This window comes from Dendropsophus ebraccatus, chromosome 8 (assembly GCF_027789765.1).
Source record: "Dendropsophus ebraccatus isolate aDenEbr1 chromosome 8, aDenEbr1.pat, whole genome shotgun sequence".
Classification (NCBI taxonomy): Eukaryota; Metazoa; Chordata; class Amphibia; order Anura; family Hylidae; genus Dendropsophus; species Dendropsophus ebraccatus.
In genome coordinates, this window is record NC_091461.1 from 78,795,554 (window position 1) to 78,815,868 (window position 20,315).

Consider the following 20,315-nt stretch of genomic DNA (forward strand, 5'->3'; position numbering starts at 1 on the left):
TTGAAGTTCCGCCTGTCCCATAAACTTAATGATATTCTCAAACTAAATTCTCAAACGGCTTGAGAATAACATTGAGGCTATGGGACAAGTGGAACTTCAAGTGGAGTCCACCACATGGACTTCGCTTGCAGGTTACTAACTTATTCTGTAGTGTGCACATACCCTAAGGGTATGTTCACGTGGCATATATGCTGTAGAGTATTTGCTATGTGTGAATATCTAAAAGGGAAAGTCTAAAATGATCTAAGAGGATGCCCATCAACAAAAAACATTTTTTTTCTGTCTGTAATTAATGCAACAAACAGAACCATAGCTACCAAAACCCACACTGCATATAACACACTACATAACAATATAACAAATATTACAATTTTAATATAGGTCACAACATTTTCTGAAAACTTCTTCTAGATTTGCATTTTATGGCTTTATATAATTCATGGCTCAACTGACATGTAAGAAAGGTTTGCTCAAACGGTAAAAAGACCAACCATGATGGCCACTTCGAAAGAAAACAAAGAGAGAGAGAGATCTTGGAAAGGTTATATGTCTTGTTGCGCATCAGTTTCAGGTTCCATTCTGGATTCATTTTGCTCAGTATTGGTGTTGGCTGTATCCACAGGGGTGACATGGTCATCTACAGGCAAACTATTACTTGTAGGAACCTCTGGGGCCTGTGCATCGTTCTGTCCTTCCATTGCTTCAGAGTTTTCCTGACTCTCTCCAAAACGGTTCTGATCTTCATTGTTTTTTTTGGTGTCTTGTGATACTGTTGTGTCCTCAGGGTGAATATCCAGGCTCTTCTGTTTACCGCCCTTTATGTAGGATTGAACAGATTTAAGAATTATTTGATGGTAAATAGAAAATTTTAAAACTTGGCTCCTCAAAGCAGCTCTCGGCAATAAGATGGCTAAAAGTAGCTACACAATTTATTTTACAGATAATATTGTATGTAACAAAATCATAGGAAAAAGGTATATACTTTCCTAAAGCTAGATCTTGTATTATTTGACCTTTATTGTGTAGGGCCAATGTGGGGACCGATCTATGCCCATACATCAGAATTAAGTGAATGAGTAACTTTATAATCTCATTATAAACCCCTTAAACAGCATTACCTTATATGTTACTATGTAAACTTTTGTTGACATATATAAAGTCATGATAAACATGGAGGCGAACAAAAATGGCATGAGTGGATGCTAAAGATGAAGAAAAACAGTTGTTAAAGGGACTGTATGAAACACGGCGTGTGATAAAGACTCACCTTAGGGTTTCAGACGCTTCTTATGACCTGTCTGACAAGGGGTGCGGTTTACAGATAACAGGGTTATCCAAAATCAGGCAAACCAATAACCATTAGTAAAGTTAAGATGGCCATATACCTTCAATAACTGACAGGCAGGCAATCGTTCCACTATCAGTTATCTCTCCTATCAGGCCCCGGAGAGGGGTAACCCGTAGCTGATCTTGCTGAACAACTCTTGTTTGCAGCCATACACAGCCGCATATTGCGCCGCATGAAAGGTTCCTAGGTTTACACTGTCTAAGTATTAGGCAGATTTAAAATTAGACAATGTAATGCCGCCCAGGCTGAAAGAACGGACGCCGTTTTCATTGAAAACGGTGGCCATTCTTTAAAAGAATAATACATTGTGTGAATATACCCTAAGAGACATGACCCACATAGCATGATCATAAAATTAGATAACTAATTCAATAAATGTAGAAAATAAAGAAATGTGAATGGCATCTTCCTGCATACTGACCTTTAATACTATCAAAATGTGTGGTCAATCTCCATTAGGATAGTTAGAGGCATATATGTCAATAGATAACACTTTTGCTATGTCAGAGAGACATATCAAAAGTTTTGAACGGTCAGTGTCTGAGTGTTACTTGACTATACTGTACCTATGTTAAAAATGTTAGGTGGGTAAGTTTAATATGATGTACAATCATACAGAGTACAGTAGGTTTAAATACACTAATATTAAACCACAGGGCCCCTGTGGTGAAGATATACACTCATCAATAAATACTGAACCACTCAACAAATACCAAACAATTAATTGCTTTTTAACCCCTTCGGGACCAGGTTAATTTTCGTTTTTGCGTTTTCGTTTTTTCCGCCATTCGCCCTGAGGTAAAACTGACTAGTTAAGCATGTTCCTCAAGTCGTTACAATTAAAACGATATATAACATGTATAACTTATACTGTATCTGATGGCCTGTAAAAAATTCAAACCATTGTTAACAAATATACATTCCTTAAAATCGCTCCATTCCCAGGCTTATAGCGCTTTTATCCTTTGGTCTATGGGGCTGTATGAGGTGTCATTTTTTGCGCCATGATGTTTACTTTCTATCGATACCTTGATTGCGCATATACCACTTTTTGATCGCTTTTTATTACATTTTTTCTGGACTGATGCGACCAAAAATGTGCAATTTTGCACTTTGGGATTTTTTTGCGCTGACGCCGTTTACCGTGCGAGATCAGGAACGTGATTAATTAATAGTTCGGGCGATTACGCACGCGGCGATAGCAAACATGTTTATTTATTTGTTTACTTTTATTTATAACCTGGGAAAAGGGGGGTGATTCAGACTTTTATTAGGGGAGGGGGCTTTTTACTAATAGCACTTTTTTTTTTTTTTTTACACATATACTAGAAGCCCCCCAAGGGGACTTCTAGTATATATACTTTGATCTCTCATTGAGATCTTTGCTGTATAGATATACAGCAAAGATTAATGAGATCGGCACTCGTTTGCTTTCGGCTGCTGCAGCCGAATACAAACGAGTGCCGAGCCGGGGACGGCGCCATCTTGGACGAGTCCCCGGCCGGCATCAGACAGGGAGATCGCTCCTCCGGTACGATCTCCCCCACTAGACACCAGGGAAGTGCTGCGTCCGGTAATCGGATACAGCTGTCATGTTTGACAGCTGCATCTGATTACTGTATTAGCGGGCACGGCGATCGGACCTTGCCCGCTAATACCTGCGGTCCGGGCTACAAGCGGCACCCGGGACCACCGCGGTTCAGAGCAGGGTCGCCGCGCGGCCCCGTTCTGAACGCCCGCACCCGCGCGAGGACGTACAGTTACGTCCTCGTGCGGGAAAGGGTTAAAAACATACTATACAAATGTCCTAATATCATACATGATGGTCTGCAACTGCTAACACACAAAGGGGGCTAGATGTGGAAAAAGCACTGCTCTTGCCCCCCTTGCAGACCATCATTCATGACATTTAGACATTTGTATTTTTATGTAATACATTTTTATGTATAAATAATAAGGTTTTCAATTATTTGGTATATATTGAGTGGTTTCTCTTTTTGGCCTTTGATCAGATATTTCTCTATATGGTGTATTAATATGAATCTTATATGACCAAATTCTATGTGTATGGTGTGACTCTAGCCAACCACATAAATCCTACAAAAACTGTACACACCAATAAATATACTCTAAGTCCAAAGATAATAAATATTAATTTCCTTTATTCAAAACATATAATAGGACACACAATGTTAAAAAAAAATTGTGAGATATGCAGAAAATGATACAGGTAAACCACAGATTACACCTGGACAGGATAATATCAGAAAAACCTGGGTAAACAACTACACTAGATATATATATTAAGTGCATGTGCCAACGAGATATACTAAGTACAATCACTAAGGTGTAGTCAGGGTATAGAAACATATAGAATGCCCAGCTTCCAAAAGTGCAAAATAGCAAAGTGCTCCGTATACCTATTGTCCGGCGGTCTATAGTGGCTCCCTCTCCCCAACGCACGTTAAGCTCCTCTCAGATTATATCTGATTACTTTAATCTTTGTATATATAAAAAAAATACTGTAAACAAATAAAAAAATTAACAATAATAGCAAAAGATATTGAGAGGTATTGCAACAAAGTTATTGCCCAGTGGCACAAACTACAAATAATGTATTGCTCCATACTGTGAAATGAGTAGAATTGTTGCACAGTGATGGAAGCACAGTTAATGCTCCTGCATTGCATCCAGTTTTAATTAGATGCGGTAATAGCAGGATGAAAAGTAGCGTTAAGATATTAGTAAATGAAGGCTCGTCAACAGTTGGTGCTATGCACCTCTCACCACAGAGCGTGCCCACTGTTTGTGCCATTCTCAGGCTGGTAATTGCGACATAGTATTCCGATGATTGGCTTTTCCTGGATCACGTTCTCCTGCTGGTGTAATCTTAGTCCAGATCCTCCACTTAATAGACTCTAGTGCATGGGTCTTCAAACTGCGGCCCTCCAGCTGTTGCAAAACTACATTTCTCATCATGCCTGGACAGCCAAATCCAAAGCTTTAGCTGCCCAGGCATGATGGGAGTTGTAGTTTCGCAACAGCTGGAGGGCCGCAGTTTAGAGACCCATGCTCTAGTGGGTCAGCAGGATAATACAATGGTGCTGGATGTATTTTAAGTTCATATATGGAGACAGGTAGACAGGAGACAGGTGATTAAGGGATACTGTGCAATGGTATAAGTGATAGCTAAACGTGTTTCAGGGCACAGAGCCCCTTCCTCAGTAGTTTAGGTATGCAATATGGCAACTACTCTGTCTCTCTCTCCATACCACGTTTAAGAAAGACTAGTTGCCATATTGCTTACCGTATTGAAAAAACACAGCTTTAACCATTACTGGGCTGTTTTCACTTTTGCTATTATTGTTCATTATTTTAATGTTTACAGTATTTATTGATAGTGTATATCTTCACCCCAAGGGCCCTGTGGTTTGATATTGGTGTCTTTTTACCTACTGTATATGTTTGTATATTAAACTTAGCCACCTATTTGGGTCATCTTTGGCTATGTGGACTCTCATGATTTTCCTTGCTCTGCGGGTGGTAGGAAGCTATTATATATGTTGTTTGCTGCAGGTGTAAAAACTATACTGCACACTTGGAATCATACAACTCCCCCTCCATTCAAGCTATTTCTTGAGAAATTATCTTTCATCATGAGGATGGACTGGGTGAAAGCCTCACAGACAAAGGAAACTCATGTGGAAAATTTTTTGAGTGTTGGGAGAGCTACATTGCCTTGTTGCCCCTGCTGATATGACAGTCTATTCAGGAGTGCTTCTGTTTAACCACATGGTACCAAAAAAGGATCTTGGCCAAGGGTCCAACTATTAATCTGGGGTGAGCCGGAGTGTCCCCCACCTAGGAACCAGAAGAATTGGTTCCATTCTCACTTTTCGCTAAAAAGCTTCAGAAGGTTTTCGTTTCTTGTTTGTGTGTTCATGGGTCATATATGTCATGCATTTGCCTTTTCTTTTCTACTCTATTATAATGCCAATGGATATATACCATTCATCTATTCATACTAGCCATATCCTTTATACAACCAATGTATACAATGTTGGCTGACAATGTTTTGAAGGACACCTTGAGTATATCGCAATACATTCTGATCTGTTAATACTGTTCAGCGTCTGTATTAACCAAGTGCACTTATCTCTGACTGTTGGTTATTGTTAAACATTTAAATATATAAACTTACCCACCTAACATTTTTAACATATCTATGCCCTTGAGGATTGGTCATCATTTCTTTGTATTGCTAGGGGTCTGTCTAGGACTCACAGACACTGGCAGGCAGGGAAAGGAGCATGCGTGTGGGTAGTCTCATTCTAGTGACTGGACAGGGTCTGAACCTGCTTTAAGGTTTTTGCAACTTGTTTTTTAACCATGAATTCCCCCCAAAAAGTGACCAATGATGAAATAAATAAATGTATCAAGAAAATGTGCAAAAACAACCCTTGTACAGTCAAGATGCCTCTAGAGAAAGAAGGATGATATATACGGAATACTTACAGCCAAACTTTCATCTGTCTCTTTCACAGTGGCCAAATGAGGGGCACCAAACTTTTCTGTAAGTTCTGCTATAGTTTTTTGGGGATGTTCCTCTAAAAGTTTCTTCTGAAATAAAACAATCTGCATTAAAAGCTGCTACAGTTACATGTTCTTCCTATTAAAGGGCTTCTCTAGGTAGTATGCTTTCTTATTCACCCGCCTATCTATAAAGAATAACTGATTTCCAATTAATTATAATACTTTCCCCCTACAGGGCCTGTAAACACTACAGTGTGCTCAGATCAACACATTATCTATGTAAATGGTTCAAAAACTTCAATAACAGATTCCTGTCTGTGCAGGCCATATAAGTAAACTGATTTACTTTAAAGGGGTACTCCAGCACTAATAAAAAAAACCAAGAAAACAATCAATCATAAACATAGTTTTCACACTTACTATCCCTCCTGAGTCTGTCTCCGTTTGAATTTCCCGCTGTTTGCAGGTCGCTGACCTCCAGTTGGTGGCTTCATTTTCTATTTGCTTCCTGGTTTGGGCTTTCCCATGATGCACTTTGTCTCCTGTGATGTCTAACTGACTCTGTAAAACTGTAAGATGGCTTACATCTTGCTCAACCAATCAGAGCTGAGCAACCTGTGTCATCTGACAAAGGGAGGTTGGCCTAACAGAGCTTAGACTCCCTCTTAATGATGTCATTGTCACAAAATGGCTGCCACAGAAAAGCCTGGGGTCAACAGTCATTAGGTAAGAATGAGTTGACTTCACTTCCTGGTGGGGGATTGAGGGGGAAAAGATAGGGAAGGGGGGCAGATAGGTGATTGAAGTATATTACAAAGTTATATAACTTTGTAATGTGTTTCAATTACTGGGAAAAAGCCTTTCGCTGGAGTACCCCTTTAAAGAAGCAGTTCGCAAAAAATTATTATTGGGACGTATACTCACCACAGTTCATGGTAACTCATTAGACATTGTCTCATACCATATTACAATGTTAAAGCGTCACAGAGGGGAGGGCAAAATGTCAGGCTGGGTCGTTGACAGGAAAAATTGACCGCCACCGTGCGCGGATACCGGGCCACGGTTAAAAAAAAAAAAAAAGCATAGCGGTACCAGCATCCCCACGTCGGCCTATTGATGTTGAAATCTTAAAGCAGTGTACCCGCTTGTACATTCGCTTTAGCTATTACAGGGTCTGTTACCCCTGTTCTTTTGCATTAGTAAGGCATATGGACCTGAGCCATCCTTCTATTACACAGATAGACATTCATCTAAGTAGCCACCATGCAACTGGGGATTACCTGTCTTGCTATGTCCTCCTCTGTAAATTCAGTTGTTTATCTTCATATTTTATATACAGATCCAATCTCCATAAAAAGCTGAGTAAGGGCCCTATTACACGGTATTTGGCTGAGCAGCCTGTGACTTCACACAGTGCCAGGACATCAGGAAGCGAGGAGAGGTATATAGGAGGACAACTGATGATTTTAGGTCTGGACCTAAAGAAACGATCAGCCGATGATTATTTCATCTGCTGATTGTGATCTCTATTACACGGAGCAATAATTGGCAAAATCGGCATACTCATTCATCTGCTTTCTTATACAGCAAGATTGTTCTCAGTAGCACACCACTGCGTGTACTGCTGACACTAATGGAATGAAGGGATGACCTAACTACTGCTCTTAATTCCTTACAACTGGACCAACAAAACGGTCCTCTTAACAAGTGCCAACTGAATAGTAAATAGTTGATCACAATTGTATAAAGGCCCTACTACACGGGCCAATCAGGAGGAGCAAGCGACTTCTCCCACCTTCTGCTGCTCCTCAATCTTCTGCTGAATCAAAAGTTCTTCTTGCTTTAGTTTTTCCATCGTCTCCAGTTCTTGTCTTGCCTCTTCTTTCTCTCTTTCTAGCTGATCCCTCTCCAGCCTCCTCTTAAAAGTAAGAAGAAGAAAAAAATAAGAAAAATCAGAATTGGCAGGAAAGATGATACATCTATAAATGCTGGGGGTCCAACCTACAGGACCCTCACTGATCAAACAAATGACATCCCCTGATTGCCTCTTTTGAAAGGAGCAGCAGTGCACCAGTGACTACTGCTGTCATTCACTGCTATGGCACTGATAGTCCTAAAGGCAATGAATGCAGCAGTACTCACATATTACTGTTCCATTCAGGGACTGCCATTCTCTTGATTGGTGGGCATCCTGGAGGTCATAGGTAATAAATGATAAACACAGTTGATATGACAACCTCTTTTTTCCCAAAGAACATGAGTCAATGTGTTATAAGAACAAGACTGCATAAAGTATACTGTACATGGATTTGGCAATGTACTTGTGTCTTGGGTAAACTATTATATCTGGTCATATATACCATGCAGGTCTGGACTAGTCCACAATAAAGCAGGTGACTTCTCTAAAAGGCCCCTTGTTTCTAGTTTTAACAAAGACCCAGACGCTTACTGGGTGGCAAGAAGACAAGATGTTCTGCCTTCCTCCTCCCTACTGAACAGATATACCAGACATCATCTCTTTACTCTTCTTGCTGATGATGATGTTGGTGGTCAGGTGCGCAGGAATTCTTCTCCCCATAGGGAACACATGAACGTTTAGCTATAGCAAACGTTCATTTGAATCGGGAAATGGCTGTTAGCTGACAGGTATTGACTGTGGTGTGCGCCCCTGGCACTCCAGTCCGCAGGCCCCCCATTTACTAAGGCTGTCTTTGATACCAACATAGTATTGATGGTTCATCATGTGGCAAGCATTTATAGAATAATGAGATTGTTCCATAGATGGCTCATGTTACCTTCTCATGTTCATCTAGATTGCTTCTGTACTTGTAGATAAAGCGTGCAAGATACTCAATTGGGTCCGCTGGTCTTTTCTCTACTATTTCTGCCAGTCCTTCTGCCAGGCATTTCCCTAGAGATCTCTTCACATATTCGGAATCCATTGTTTGACACAGGTTTTCCAAATCTATTAAAAAAACAAAATGTATTATTAGATAAAAAAATGATGGAGTCCCCATATGTAGGTGATATGCCCCTAGCTATACCTCACAGTAATTACCCCCCAAGCTATTATACCTCACAGCTACTACCCCCAAGCTATTATACCTCACAGTAATTACACCCCCCCCAACTACTATACCTTACAGTAATTACCCCCAAGCTATTATACCTCACAGTAATGGTGGTTTTACACAGAGCGATAATTCGCCCAATCGCACGATTAACGATTTTGAATGAACAATTTTTTTTTTATAACGATCAGTGTTTAGACGGAACGATACATCGTACGGAATATTCGTTTTGCGATCGCTTAAGCCTATCTCACACATAGGGGAAATCGTTGAAAGACTGTTTACACTGAACGATCTGCAAATTTTTTGCGAACGATCAACGACGATTTGAGAACTTGTTGAAAGATCAAAATGAACGATTTTTCGCTCGTCGCTTGATCGTTCGCTGCGTTTACACGTACGATTATCGTTCCAATTCGACCGTTATCGTGCAAATTTGAACGATACATCGTTCCGTGTAAAACCACCATAATTAAACCCCCCCAGCTATTATACCTCACAGTAATTAATCCCTCCCCTAAACTATTATACCTCACAGTAATTAATCCCTCCCTTAAACTATTATACCTCACAGTAATTACCCCCCAAGCTATTATACCTCACAGTAATTACCCCCCAAGCTATTATACCACACAGTAATTAACCCCCCCAGCTATTATACCTCACAGTAATTAACCCCCAGATATTATACCTAACAGTTATTACCCCCCAAGCTATTATACCTCACAGTAATTAACCCCCCTAGCTATTATACCTCACAATAATAACCCCCCCATCTATTATACCTCACAGTAATTAATCCCGCCCCCAAGCTATTATACCTCACAGTAATTACCCCCCACCCTATTATACCTCACAGAAATTACCCCCCAGCTATTATACCTCACAATAATTACCCCCAAGCTATTATACCTCACAGTTATTAGCCCCCCCCCAAGCTATTATATGTCACAGTAATTACCCCCCAAGCTATTATACCTCACAGTTATTATCCCCCAAGCTATTATATGTCACAGTAATTACCCCCCAAGCTATTATACCTCACAGTACTTAACTACCCTAGATATTATACCTCACAGTAATTACCCCCCAAGCTATTATGGCACTATGTATAGGTGCACTCTGCCTGGCACTATGTATAAATGCACTCTGCCTGGCACTATGTATAGATGCACTCTGCCTGGCACTATGTATAGATGCACTCTGCCTGGCACTATGTATAGGTGCACTCTGCTTGGCACTATGTATAGATGTACTCTGCCTGGCACTATGTATAGGTGCACTCTGCCTGGCACAATGTATAGGTGCACTCTGTATATGTGCACTATGTTTAGATGCACTCTGCCTGGCACTATGTACAGGTGCACTATGCTTGGCACTATGTATAGGTGCACTCTGCCTGGCACTATGTATAGGTGCACTCTGCCTGGCACTATGTATAGGTGCACTCTGCCTGGCACTATGTATAGGAGCACTCTGCCTGGCACTATGTATAGGAGCACTCTGCCTGGCACTATGTATAGGAGCTCTCTGCCTGGCACTATGTATAGGTGCACTCTGCCTGGCACTATGTATAGGTGCACTCTGCCTGGCACTATGTATAGGAGCACTCTGCCTGGCACTATGTATAGGAGCTCTCTGCCTGGCACTATGTATAGGTGCACTCTGCCTGGCACTATGTACAGGCACACTGTGGCACGCACTCTGTATAGGTGCCAGGGCCGGCATCAGCACCCGGCATACTCGGGCAAGTGCCGGGGCCCACGGCCGCCCAAGGGACCCCGACACTTGCCCGAGCAGTGAGCCAGACGCCCGCCGCATCACCGACCCCCGGGGGAGCAGGTGCTGCCGACCCCAAGTCCGGGGGAGGGCTGGAGGGGCTGGGGAAGGACCTGCCGTGTTTGCTGCACTGGGGAAGGACCTGTGGTGATTTCATAAGGGGGCGGAGCTGAGAACGGGAGAGGATGCAGGTGGATGAAGGACCTGTGATCATTGTCATGTGACATGAGGGCGCGGGGCTCACTTATACCTTCCCTCTGTATGCTGTGAGTTTTAGTCCTCCTCTTATATCTCCTTTTGTAATGGCCTCTGATCTCCCATAATAACAGGCTGTCCACGCTGGGAGTTGTAGTCCTCCTCTTATATCTCCTTCTGTAATGTCCTCTGATCTCCCATAATAACAGGCTGTCCATGCTGGGAGTTGTAGTACTCCTCTTAAATCTCCTCCTGTGATGTCCTCTGATCTCCCATAATAACAGGCTGTCCATGCTGGGAGTTGTAGTACTCCTCTTAAATCTCCTCCTGTAATGTCCTTTGATCTCTCATAATAACAGGCTGGACACGCTGGGAGTTGTAGTCCTATTATATCTCCTCCTGTAATGTCCTCTGATCTCCCATAATAACAGGCTGTCCATGCTGGGAGTTGTAGTCCTATTATATCTCTTCCTGTAATGTCCTCTGATCTCCCATAATAACAGGCTGGACACGCTGGGAGTTGTAGGCCTATTATATCTCCTCCTGTAATGTCGTCTGATCTCCCATAATAACAGGCTGTCCATGCTGGGAGTTGTAGTCCTATTATATCTCCTCCTGTAATGTCCTCTGATCTCCCATAATAACAGGCTGGACACGCTGGGAGTTGTAGTCCTATTATATCTCCTCCTGTAATGTCCTCTGATCTCCCATAATAACAGGCTGGACATGCTGGGAGTTGTAGTTCCCCCTGGTATACCTCATGTAATGTCTCCTGATTGTAACTCCATTCTAGCCTGCTCTATGGTGAAGAAGCTAGAATACAGACTCCAGGGGGAGGACCTCCTTCTAGCAACTCCATTCTAGTCTCATCCCTGCCTGGATCCGATCTCACCAACAGGCGCAGAGCGATGACGTCATCACGCCTGCTGGTGGATCCACAAGGCGCACACAAGGGAGAAGAGGACCCGTCCCCCGCCCGGATTAGTGAGTATGATTTTATTTTTTTATTTTCTTGTGCTGAGGGAGAGCAGGGGGCATTTCTATGGGGGCAGGGGGCATTTCTATGGGGGCAGGGGACATTACTATGGGGCAGAGCAGGGGGCATTACTATGGGGACAGAGGACATTATTACTATATGGAGGGCACAGCATGGGGACAATATTACTATATGGGGGGCACAGCACGGGACCTACAAACCTCCTTACTTTACTGCACATAACACCAAACAGTGGAGTTACTACTGTATGGGAGTCTATGGGTGGGAAAAAGGGAAGGAAGTTGCTGGAAATGTGCGGAGTCTAAGATGTTTGTATGACAGGTTCTGAAGAGATGAATTGTAGCTGGAAGAAATCATCATGGTGGTCTGGGCCAGATGGAGAGGAAACGGGGAGCGATCGCCTCAGATCAAAGAAGACGTCACCTGTGAGTTACTGAATTACGTTTTTTTTTTTCGGTATTTTGTCAAACTTCATTTGGTAGGTGTGGCCCGAGGTGTGCTATACAAAGGGGCCCGCTGAGGCTCTCTCGCCCAAGGGCCCACAAAAACCTGGAGCCGGCCCTGATAGGTGCACTATGTATTAAAGCACGTTGCTGGGCACTAGTAGAGGGTAGGTGCACTATGTATTGAAGCACGTTGCTGGGCACTAGTAGAGGGTAGGTGCACTATGTATTGAAGCACGTTGCTGGGCACTAGTAGAGGGTGCACACAGGTTGCACTTTTTAGAGGCACACAGTTCCCAAAGGGCAGTGGATGGCATGACAGACCCCAGGATAAATAACCCGGGTATCCTGCTGTGTAATCTCACTGTCAGAATGTCCCATAGCCAGGAACCTGCGCTGTACAGATCGGCTTCAGAACCCAACATCTCTATGGACGGAACCAATCTATCCGTACAATGTTTCATCGGGAATCTCTCAATTATTTCACTCACCCTGCGCTGTCCCCGGCGTTCCCGTCCTCACAAACAGCCGAATGCGTCCCCGGTATCCTAGCAACCGTGTAGGGACGTACCAACGTCACATCAATGCGTCGCGCCGCCGAGTAGGAAGCCGCCAGAGGAAGCCATGTTGCGATGGACAACTATTCACTGCGGCAGCTAAAATACTGCGACCCCTAACAATAAAACAATAGTACATTACTCTGATTTAAATCAAGCGCAATCCAGTAATATTAAGGATCACAGCGTCGTTTGTCGAATAAAAGTATCAGAAAACTCACAGTTTGCGGCCATATTGTTGGAGACCAAGAGGCAGAGGAGACGACGTCATTGGCTTGCTCACTTGTATGACGCTGCCCTCTTCTGGCCATATATAATATTGCTGTATGCTTTACTTCACAGACCTACATGCAGTGTATTGTCTTGTCTTTACATGCTCACTGCATTCATACCATATATTCTTTTACTTCTTCATTTTATCCCTTATTTTGCGAGGCCTTATATTCCTAACATTTGTAATTAGCATGAGCTAATAACTTAGCAATTATATGTAGCAGTCATTTAATGTCAAGATAAAAGATGCATTACAGATCAAACTCTGCGCCAATAACAGCAACAAAGAAAATCATGATGTTTCTTTGAATGGAGTCTGAGGGTATGTCCACAGTACGGAATCCTGGCGGATTCCGCAGCTTGCTCCCACTTGCCGCCACACACATCTTTGCTGATCCCATAGGCTTTATTCTATGGTTTGGCAGATGGGCAGACGGCGGAATCTGCCAAGCCATAGAATGAAGCCTATGGGACCAGAGGAGATGCGCCCTGCCACGAGTGGGGGTGAGCTGCGGAATCCGCGGTGGGTGATCCATTGGGATTCAGTAGTGTGGGCATACCCTGAGGGTGCCCACACACTTCATGCAATATTCTGTCCTCTGAAAAAATGAATGCCATTGCGTTGCATGGCTTTTTTTCCCGTCTGTTTGCATTTTTTCTGGAGTTTTTTTATTTATGCGTGAATAATCTTTTTTTGTGATTTAGCCATTTTTATTTGCACGAAGGTGTGCACTTCCTTTTCCTCTGCCATCACATGAGGTAGTTGCTGGACCAAAAGGGTACAAAAAAGCAAAAAAATAAAAATGCCATATCATGCTACGTTTTTGAAAAACTGCAACAGAGCCCACGTGTAAGGCATATCATATCATTCCACTGACTTCCAGCCAACATTTGGTCGCTAGCATTTTTGCTAAATAAATTTTATTGGCGCTTTTTCACAATATTAAGGCAATGTGAAGCCAGCATAATTGGTTGCCAGTTGTCCTTTGTAGCAGATACAGAGCTACAGGTATATGCGTCAAATGACAGGGTGCTATGAAGTTTGGAGCCTCTGCTAGAGAGTGAGAGGAGATGTGAGGTCAGAGCTGCTGGATCTCTTTCCATTGTCTGGAGAGGACTGTGTCCCTTACAGAAAACAAGGAGCATAAACAGTAGCAGGACCAACATTGTACTAAACAGTTGTAGCAACCATCCACCAGTCAGTCCATTGAAATGGTTATAGAAGTCTGTGCCTCAAATCACCCTAGTCATTGCTCCAACAGTTAGGAAAGTTGAAAAAAAAAACTTTTCCTGTCTCCTTGTTGTCCCCCCTTTCTGTGTTTAACACCCCTGCAGGGTGGTCACCAACACTTTGCACTTTAGAGTCTGCTATATGCGTGTTATGCATCGAAAGACTGGTCCTGCCATGTAATTTCTTATAGAGACCTCATGTTAGTATTGTCTGTACACCTATATTACCAGATGAATGTGTCTTTAATTCTGCCTCTAATGAAAAAGGAAATGGCCATTATTATAGTTACCCAAGTGAATACCTCTCTGCATGGACACGACCTTTACTAGTTGGCCTTTTATATTTGAAGTATCCTTCAGATACAGCTCAAAATGGGTTAAGTAGCAAAACAAAGGGGCATGTGCCTGGCCCACCAATGTCGGATCTCGGTCACTTCTCCACCCTCCTTCTGATTACTTAGCTAAATTTTATTGGTCCTTCTGAACACTCCTCCAGAAACCTTGTGTACAATAGGAATAAATGCCAAGACAGTCCCCTGAGAGAGTACACAGCCTGTCTACATATTTACTCAGTATCTCTTATAGTTGCACTTACAATAGCTCCTTTACTCATGTAAATATTCAACACAGGCACGCTGCTTGTCAGTATGGTAATACTGAGGTTACTACAGGCTGAACAGTTGTCAGAAACTATGTGTGTTTGTATGTTCTATAAATTAGGCTATGTTCACTAAGTATAGTAAGAAAATAACCTGGTGTGCTAAACTTGCCTATAGTGTATAGTGGGCTTGTGAAAATACTCAAAGTGTGTCTTTTTGCCACACATTTGTCTTCTATGGCTTCACTCATAGACATTTTGTTTGGTTATACTAAAGCGTATTAGACTATACAATGGTGTCTTGGATTACGCGCATAAATTGTTCTGGGACTATGCTTGTAATCCAAATCACTCTTAAACCAAAACAAATTTTCCTATAAGAAATCATTGAAATGCAGACAATTGCTTCCACATCCTCAAAGTAATGATTTTTTTTAATTCTGAATAACATGTAAATCAAATTAAACAAATATTTAAAAACAGCTGAATATGTGATATTATAAATTACTGTATAGTATAGCAATCAGCATGTGGTGTATAATGTATAGTAACTGCAAAAAGCAGCAGCAGTTTGTACATGCAGAATGGCACTGCAGATCCCCATAATGCAGTAGTGTAGTACAACAGGCTAGAATAGAGAAGCTGAGCTACTGTCAGAGGTCTGTGTGGTCACATGACAGCAATAGGTAAGGGGGTGTGTTCAGCATGGACCAATCAGGAAGAGAGAATCACAGAGCTGTGCAGGAGGAAAGTGACAGTAACTTCTCTGTACAGCAGTGTAAATGGCTGAGTGTAAGTGCAGGCACATTATAGCAGCAGTATGTATAGCTGAGTGTGAGTGCAGCCACATAAAAGCAGCAGTATGTATAGCTGAGTGTAAGTGCAGGCACATTATAGGTCAGAGTACACCACGCTATACAGACCATACCCCTCCCCCACTCCCCTCCCATCCAGTACAGCTAAACCAAAGAAATGCTCTTAAACCAAGTAACAATTTAGAAAAACTGTAAGCTCTTCTTGCAAAATGCTCTCAATCCAAGTTACTGTTAAACCAAGGTATCACTGTACTTTTTAATACAGGTCTTCCAGTAGACAAGCATTATGTTTTGGTATCAGAAAATTGTAAGAGGATTTTTTTTCCTTTTTCCGAAGAGCTATATTAATTTCAATATATTAGGAAGGTATTTTTCTGCATAGGTTTACTATTATACAAGTACATACAAAGACCCAGATTTATTAGTCTATTAGGACCAATCACCAATGTAAATATTTAAAAGGTTTTCCCATTAAGCAAATTTGATAACATCACATGTGTGCCACATACATTTGTGCAAAGGGATAATAAAAAAAAGACCTCCAGTGTGGTATCCCACTATTGAGTGCCTTATGCACCTGTTACAGTTAAGTTCTCTCTTAGGTTAAAGTGGTGATGAGGTATTCTACAATTTCACCACTAGGTGTTTTATCTTTGTATGTATTGCACAGCTGAAGTCAGTATTGGGTTAATGTTTCTGTTGTACCATGTGTTTTGTGCTAACCAATAGGAGTTGCTCTCTCCCAACCTATCCTTGCTCTCTACGCACTCACCCTCTGTAGGAGGAGTTAGCTCTGTTTGAGAAAGTCAGTTCAGCGCAGTCTAGTCTAGACACAGTAGTGTATAGATGCAGCAAGAAAAAAACTGTTCTTTCACAACTACTACAATATCTACTATGCAGTGCTAAGCACTTTAAAGGGAGAGATCATCAAGGAACACCATAACCCAAGCTGAGAACACACCTAGATAACCACAACTGGGGCTTGTATTACCCTGACAGGATGGGTAGCTCGCAACTGTAGGGCAGAAGGTGGTCAGACCAAAGCCTAAATACAAATACAAGTAAACACTTCACTACACAGTATATCTTCAGGTTCTGGCAGAGTACATAGCTACATTGGGTTGGGGCTCCTCTGACTCACTCATCTCCTCTACGCTGCTCTTCAAGCACCCCTACAACTACCTCTCTTCAACTCTACTCTCAAGCACCTCCTTAAGCACAACAAGGTCAAGCACTAGAGGCCTATGTGAAGATTTGTCTGTTCTGTAGAAGTGTATTGTTATATTGAAGAACTTGTCAGTAAAACTGTTCTATTTTTACATCACTGGGACTCTGTCACATTCTATCCGCACCGGCACCTATACACACAAACTGCACACCTTGGGTTATTTTTCCTCTTTCTGTGGCTGGTGGTACCAATAGTCCTGGTGGGTCAGTTGCCTTTCAGGACTACCGTGACAAGAATCACAGAAGGGGTATAACACTATAAAACTTGACTTTTAATAAATATGTTAAAAAACAGTCCCCACAAAAAAACATCACTTTAAACCAAAAAAGGAGCCCACAACCTTAATAGTCCTCCTTAAAATATACACACCCTGGGTGATACACTAATACGGGTAATAATGAAAAAAATGGGAAACTCTTACCCATTAGACGTCTTGTATGCGACCTCACTCCAGGTGTTAGTAGGGGAGACAATGGGTTAACTACAACCAAAGGACACACAGAAAAACAGGGCAAAAAATTATCCCTATCAGTCCCTAGTATGTAGTGTTAGTACTACCCCTACTCGCTCAGGGTCTATGGAGCACTCGCCCTAAAAAGAGCGACCCCCTACCCCGATCTACCCCTTGGTCAATCCCTGTTAGTCCCTTAAGAAAAAAATACACATGCCCTTAAAAATCTCCGACGCGTTTCCTCCATACACTGGATTCCTCAGGGAGAGGTATCAACAGGCAATGAAACTCAAAACTCAACTCAAACTCAAAATACATAAAACATTACACCTGGCCTACTATGCCTCTTAACAACGGGGTATAGCCTGAGTCAGACAGTGGTCTGTATATCAGGTACAGAACGGCTCTCACCACTCTCACTGGCAAAGTCCTGGGAGGCTTAGCAGTGGCTCCTCTCCGATGCTCGATTCCTGGGTAACTGATGAAAAGATTCGGATACTGACTTCCGACAGGATTCACATTTGGCTACATAAATCAAATTCAAAAAGCATACCATAGGCTTTCACCACATAGAAATTCTACATATATAGGCTGCATTCACACTATGTATATTTCAGTCAGTATTGCAACCAAAACCAGGAGTGGATTAAAAACACAGAAAGGATCTGTTCACACAATGGTGAAATTGAGTGGATGGCCGCCATATAACAGTAAATAACGGCCATTATTTCAATATAACAGCCGTTGTTTTAAAATAACAGCAAATATTTGCCATTAAATGGCGGCCATCCACTCAATTTCAACATTGTGTGAACAGATCCTTTCTGTATTTTTAATCCACTCCTGGTTTTGGTTGCAGTACTAACTGAAATATACTGACTGAAATATACATATACTGACTGAAATATACGTAGTGTGAACGCAGCCATACAGTGCAAAGGTTTACATATCATCGTTAATATGTCATTAAGCCGATAATTCCATCAATAGCAAAGAATAAGTCAAACGGCCAATCAGATATGAATTTTACCATACACCCACCAACACATCCACGAAGTACGTGTTGATATCAATGTCAAAACAAAATCAAGTAAAGAATAAATCATAAACAAAGAGGGAGATGATATAAAACATGCAGCTATGATGTACAGATTGCAAACGCAACTCCCCCATTCCTATAAACACAAAAACGCAACAGAAACGCATCAAGAAAACACACACCGTGTGAACAGTGTCCAATCAAAATTATGCTAATTCCTCGTTTTTGGTTGAACAACTCACATATACCAAAAAAAAAAAAAAAGGTCCTCGTATGGTCTACTCAAGTCAATTCAATGACCAACATCAGGAACCTTAATCAAAATAGGCGCCCCATTATAACAAGCTAGTAAAATTAAGCTGCTCATTTAGCCCGTTAGGAGACACAGTACAGAGCTGATAGATCCACTGGGTTTCTTTGCACAACAGAAGTTTGTCCCAGTCACCCCCCCCCCCCCCCCCGAACCGGAGGTCGGACCACTTCTATGCCGACAAAGGTTTGATTCTGATAGTCACCATTATGCATTTGGTTAGTATGTCTGGAGATGGGTTTATCAGCTTTATTAACCACATCACGGAGATGTTTCCCAACTCTTCTCCTAAACTCCCGTCTGGTCTTACCGACATACTCCAGACCACACATACAGGTAGCTTTATAAATTACACCCTTTGTACAGCAGTTCACAAAGTCTCTTATGGTGTAATTTTTTCCAGTATTTGAGCCCCTAAATGTTTTGCCTGTCTGTATGTGTCTGCACGCCACACATCCACTACATCTGAAACAACCATATATGGGTCTCTCTATCCAGTTGGGCCCACATAGTGGCTTTGAACAAGTCTATCTTTGAGACTCCGGTCCTTTCTGAAGGTAATCACTCGTGTGATGTCTTCAGATTGTGTAGTCCCTGTGGTGGAAAGAAGATCGTTCCTTTCCCTAGCTCTTGCCGCCTTATATGCTTCCCTAAGTACACATCATCAGATCAGATCATCCGCCTGCCTTTTAAACTCCCCAGCCGAGGAGCAATTACGTTTCATCCTCAGATACTGACCCTTGGGGATGCCAGCCCTCAAGGGTCTTGGATGATGACTTGACCATGCCAATAGGGAATTGGTAGCTGTTTGTTTTCTGAACACCGTAGTGTCCAGACCCCCATCACTGTTTTTACTTATTAGGGTGTCCAGAAAGGCAATTTTTTTGTCATCCACCTCAAAAGTAAATTTGAGGCCCACATCATTTGAATTAAGGACCGCCACAAAGTCAACAAACTGTTCCCTAGTACCGTTCCATGTGATGAACACGTTATCAATGTAACGTAGCCATAGACCTATATGGTCCGTCCAAGAGGCATTCTCTTCTGTAAACACCCGACACTTCTCCCACCAGCCCAGAAAGAGATTAGCGACAGAGGGGGCACATGGGCTCCCAATCACAACTCCTCTGAGCTGGTGGAAGATACGCCTGTCAAACAGTAAAACATTATTGGTAAGGATGAACTCCAACAAACCAATGACAAAGTAATTGTGGGCATAATATTGCGTACCTCGCATTCTCAGAAAATGCTCCACTGCCCTCAGACCTTGGTTATGGTCTATAGACGTATACAACGCCTCAACGTCAATGCTAGCCAGCAGAAATCTTTCTTCTAACACCAGGCTATCCAATCTCCTAAGCAAATCTGTCGTATCTCTCACATAGGACAGTAAGGAGGTCACAAAAGATCTCAAAATCTTGTCCACATAAATGCCAATGTTTTGGGAG

At 42.2% G+C, this 20,315-nt stretch overlaps 1 protein-coding gene across 3 annotated transcripts; it reads right to left on the reverse strand.

Annotated features, from left to right (window-relative positions):
* Positions 1 to 355: 355 nt before the first annotated feature.
* LOC138798684 (DPY30 domain-containing protein 1-like) lies at positions 356 to 14,756 on the reverse strand. Of its 3 annotated transcripts, none has more exons than XM_069979225.1 (5): positions 14,717 to 14,756; positions 8,677 to 8,846; positions 7,677 to 7,799; positions 5,864 to 5,965; positions 356 to 815 (listed from the first exon to the last, which is right to left on the reverse strand). In XM_069979225.1, exons 1-5 carry the CDS (start codon positions 14,736 to 14,738, stop codon positions 543 to 545), a joined length of 690 nt encoding a protein of 229 aa, XP_069835326.1. In that variant the 5' UTR covers positions 14,739 to 14,756; the 3' UTR covers positions 356 to 542. The 3 variants fall into 3 exon arrangements, with proteins under 3 accessions (XP_069835326.1, XP_069835325.1, XP_069835327.1); XM_069979224.1 differs by having other exon boundaries at positions 5,864 to 5,968; XM_069979226.1 differs by lacking the exon at positions 14,717 to 14,756 and adding an exon at positions 12,858 to 13,039 and having other exon boundaries at positions 5,864 to 5,968.
* Positions 14,757 to 20,315: the final 5,559 nt, after the last annotated feature.

Coding starts and splice junctions, on each gene's coding strand:
- LOC138798684 (XM_069979224.1), bottom strand. CDS start 14,738: ATGCAGAGAGGTATTCACTTGG. Junction 8,847..14,716: donor GCAGAGAGGTATTCACTTGG/GTAACTATAATA, acceptor TTTTTTTAATAG/ATTTGGAAAACCTGTGTCAA. Junction 816..5,863: donor AGACAGATGAAAGTTTGGCT/GTAAGTATTCCG, acceptor TCCTACATAAAG/GGCGGTAAACAGAAGAGCCT.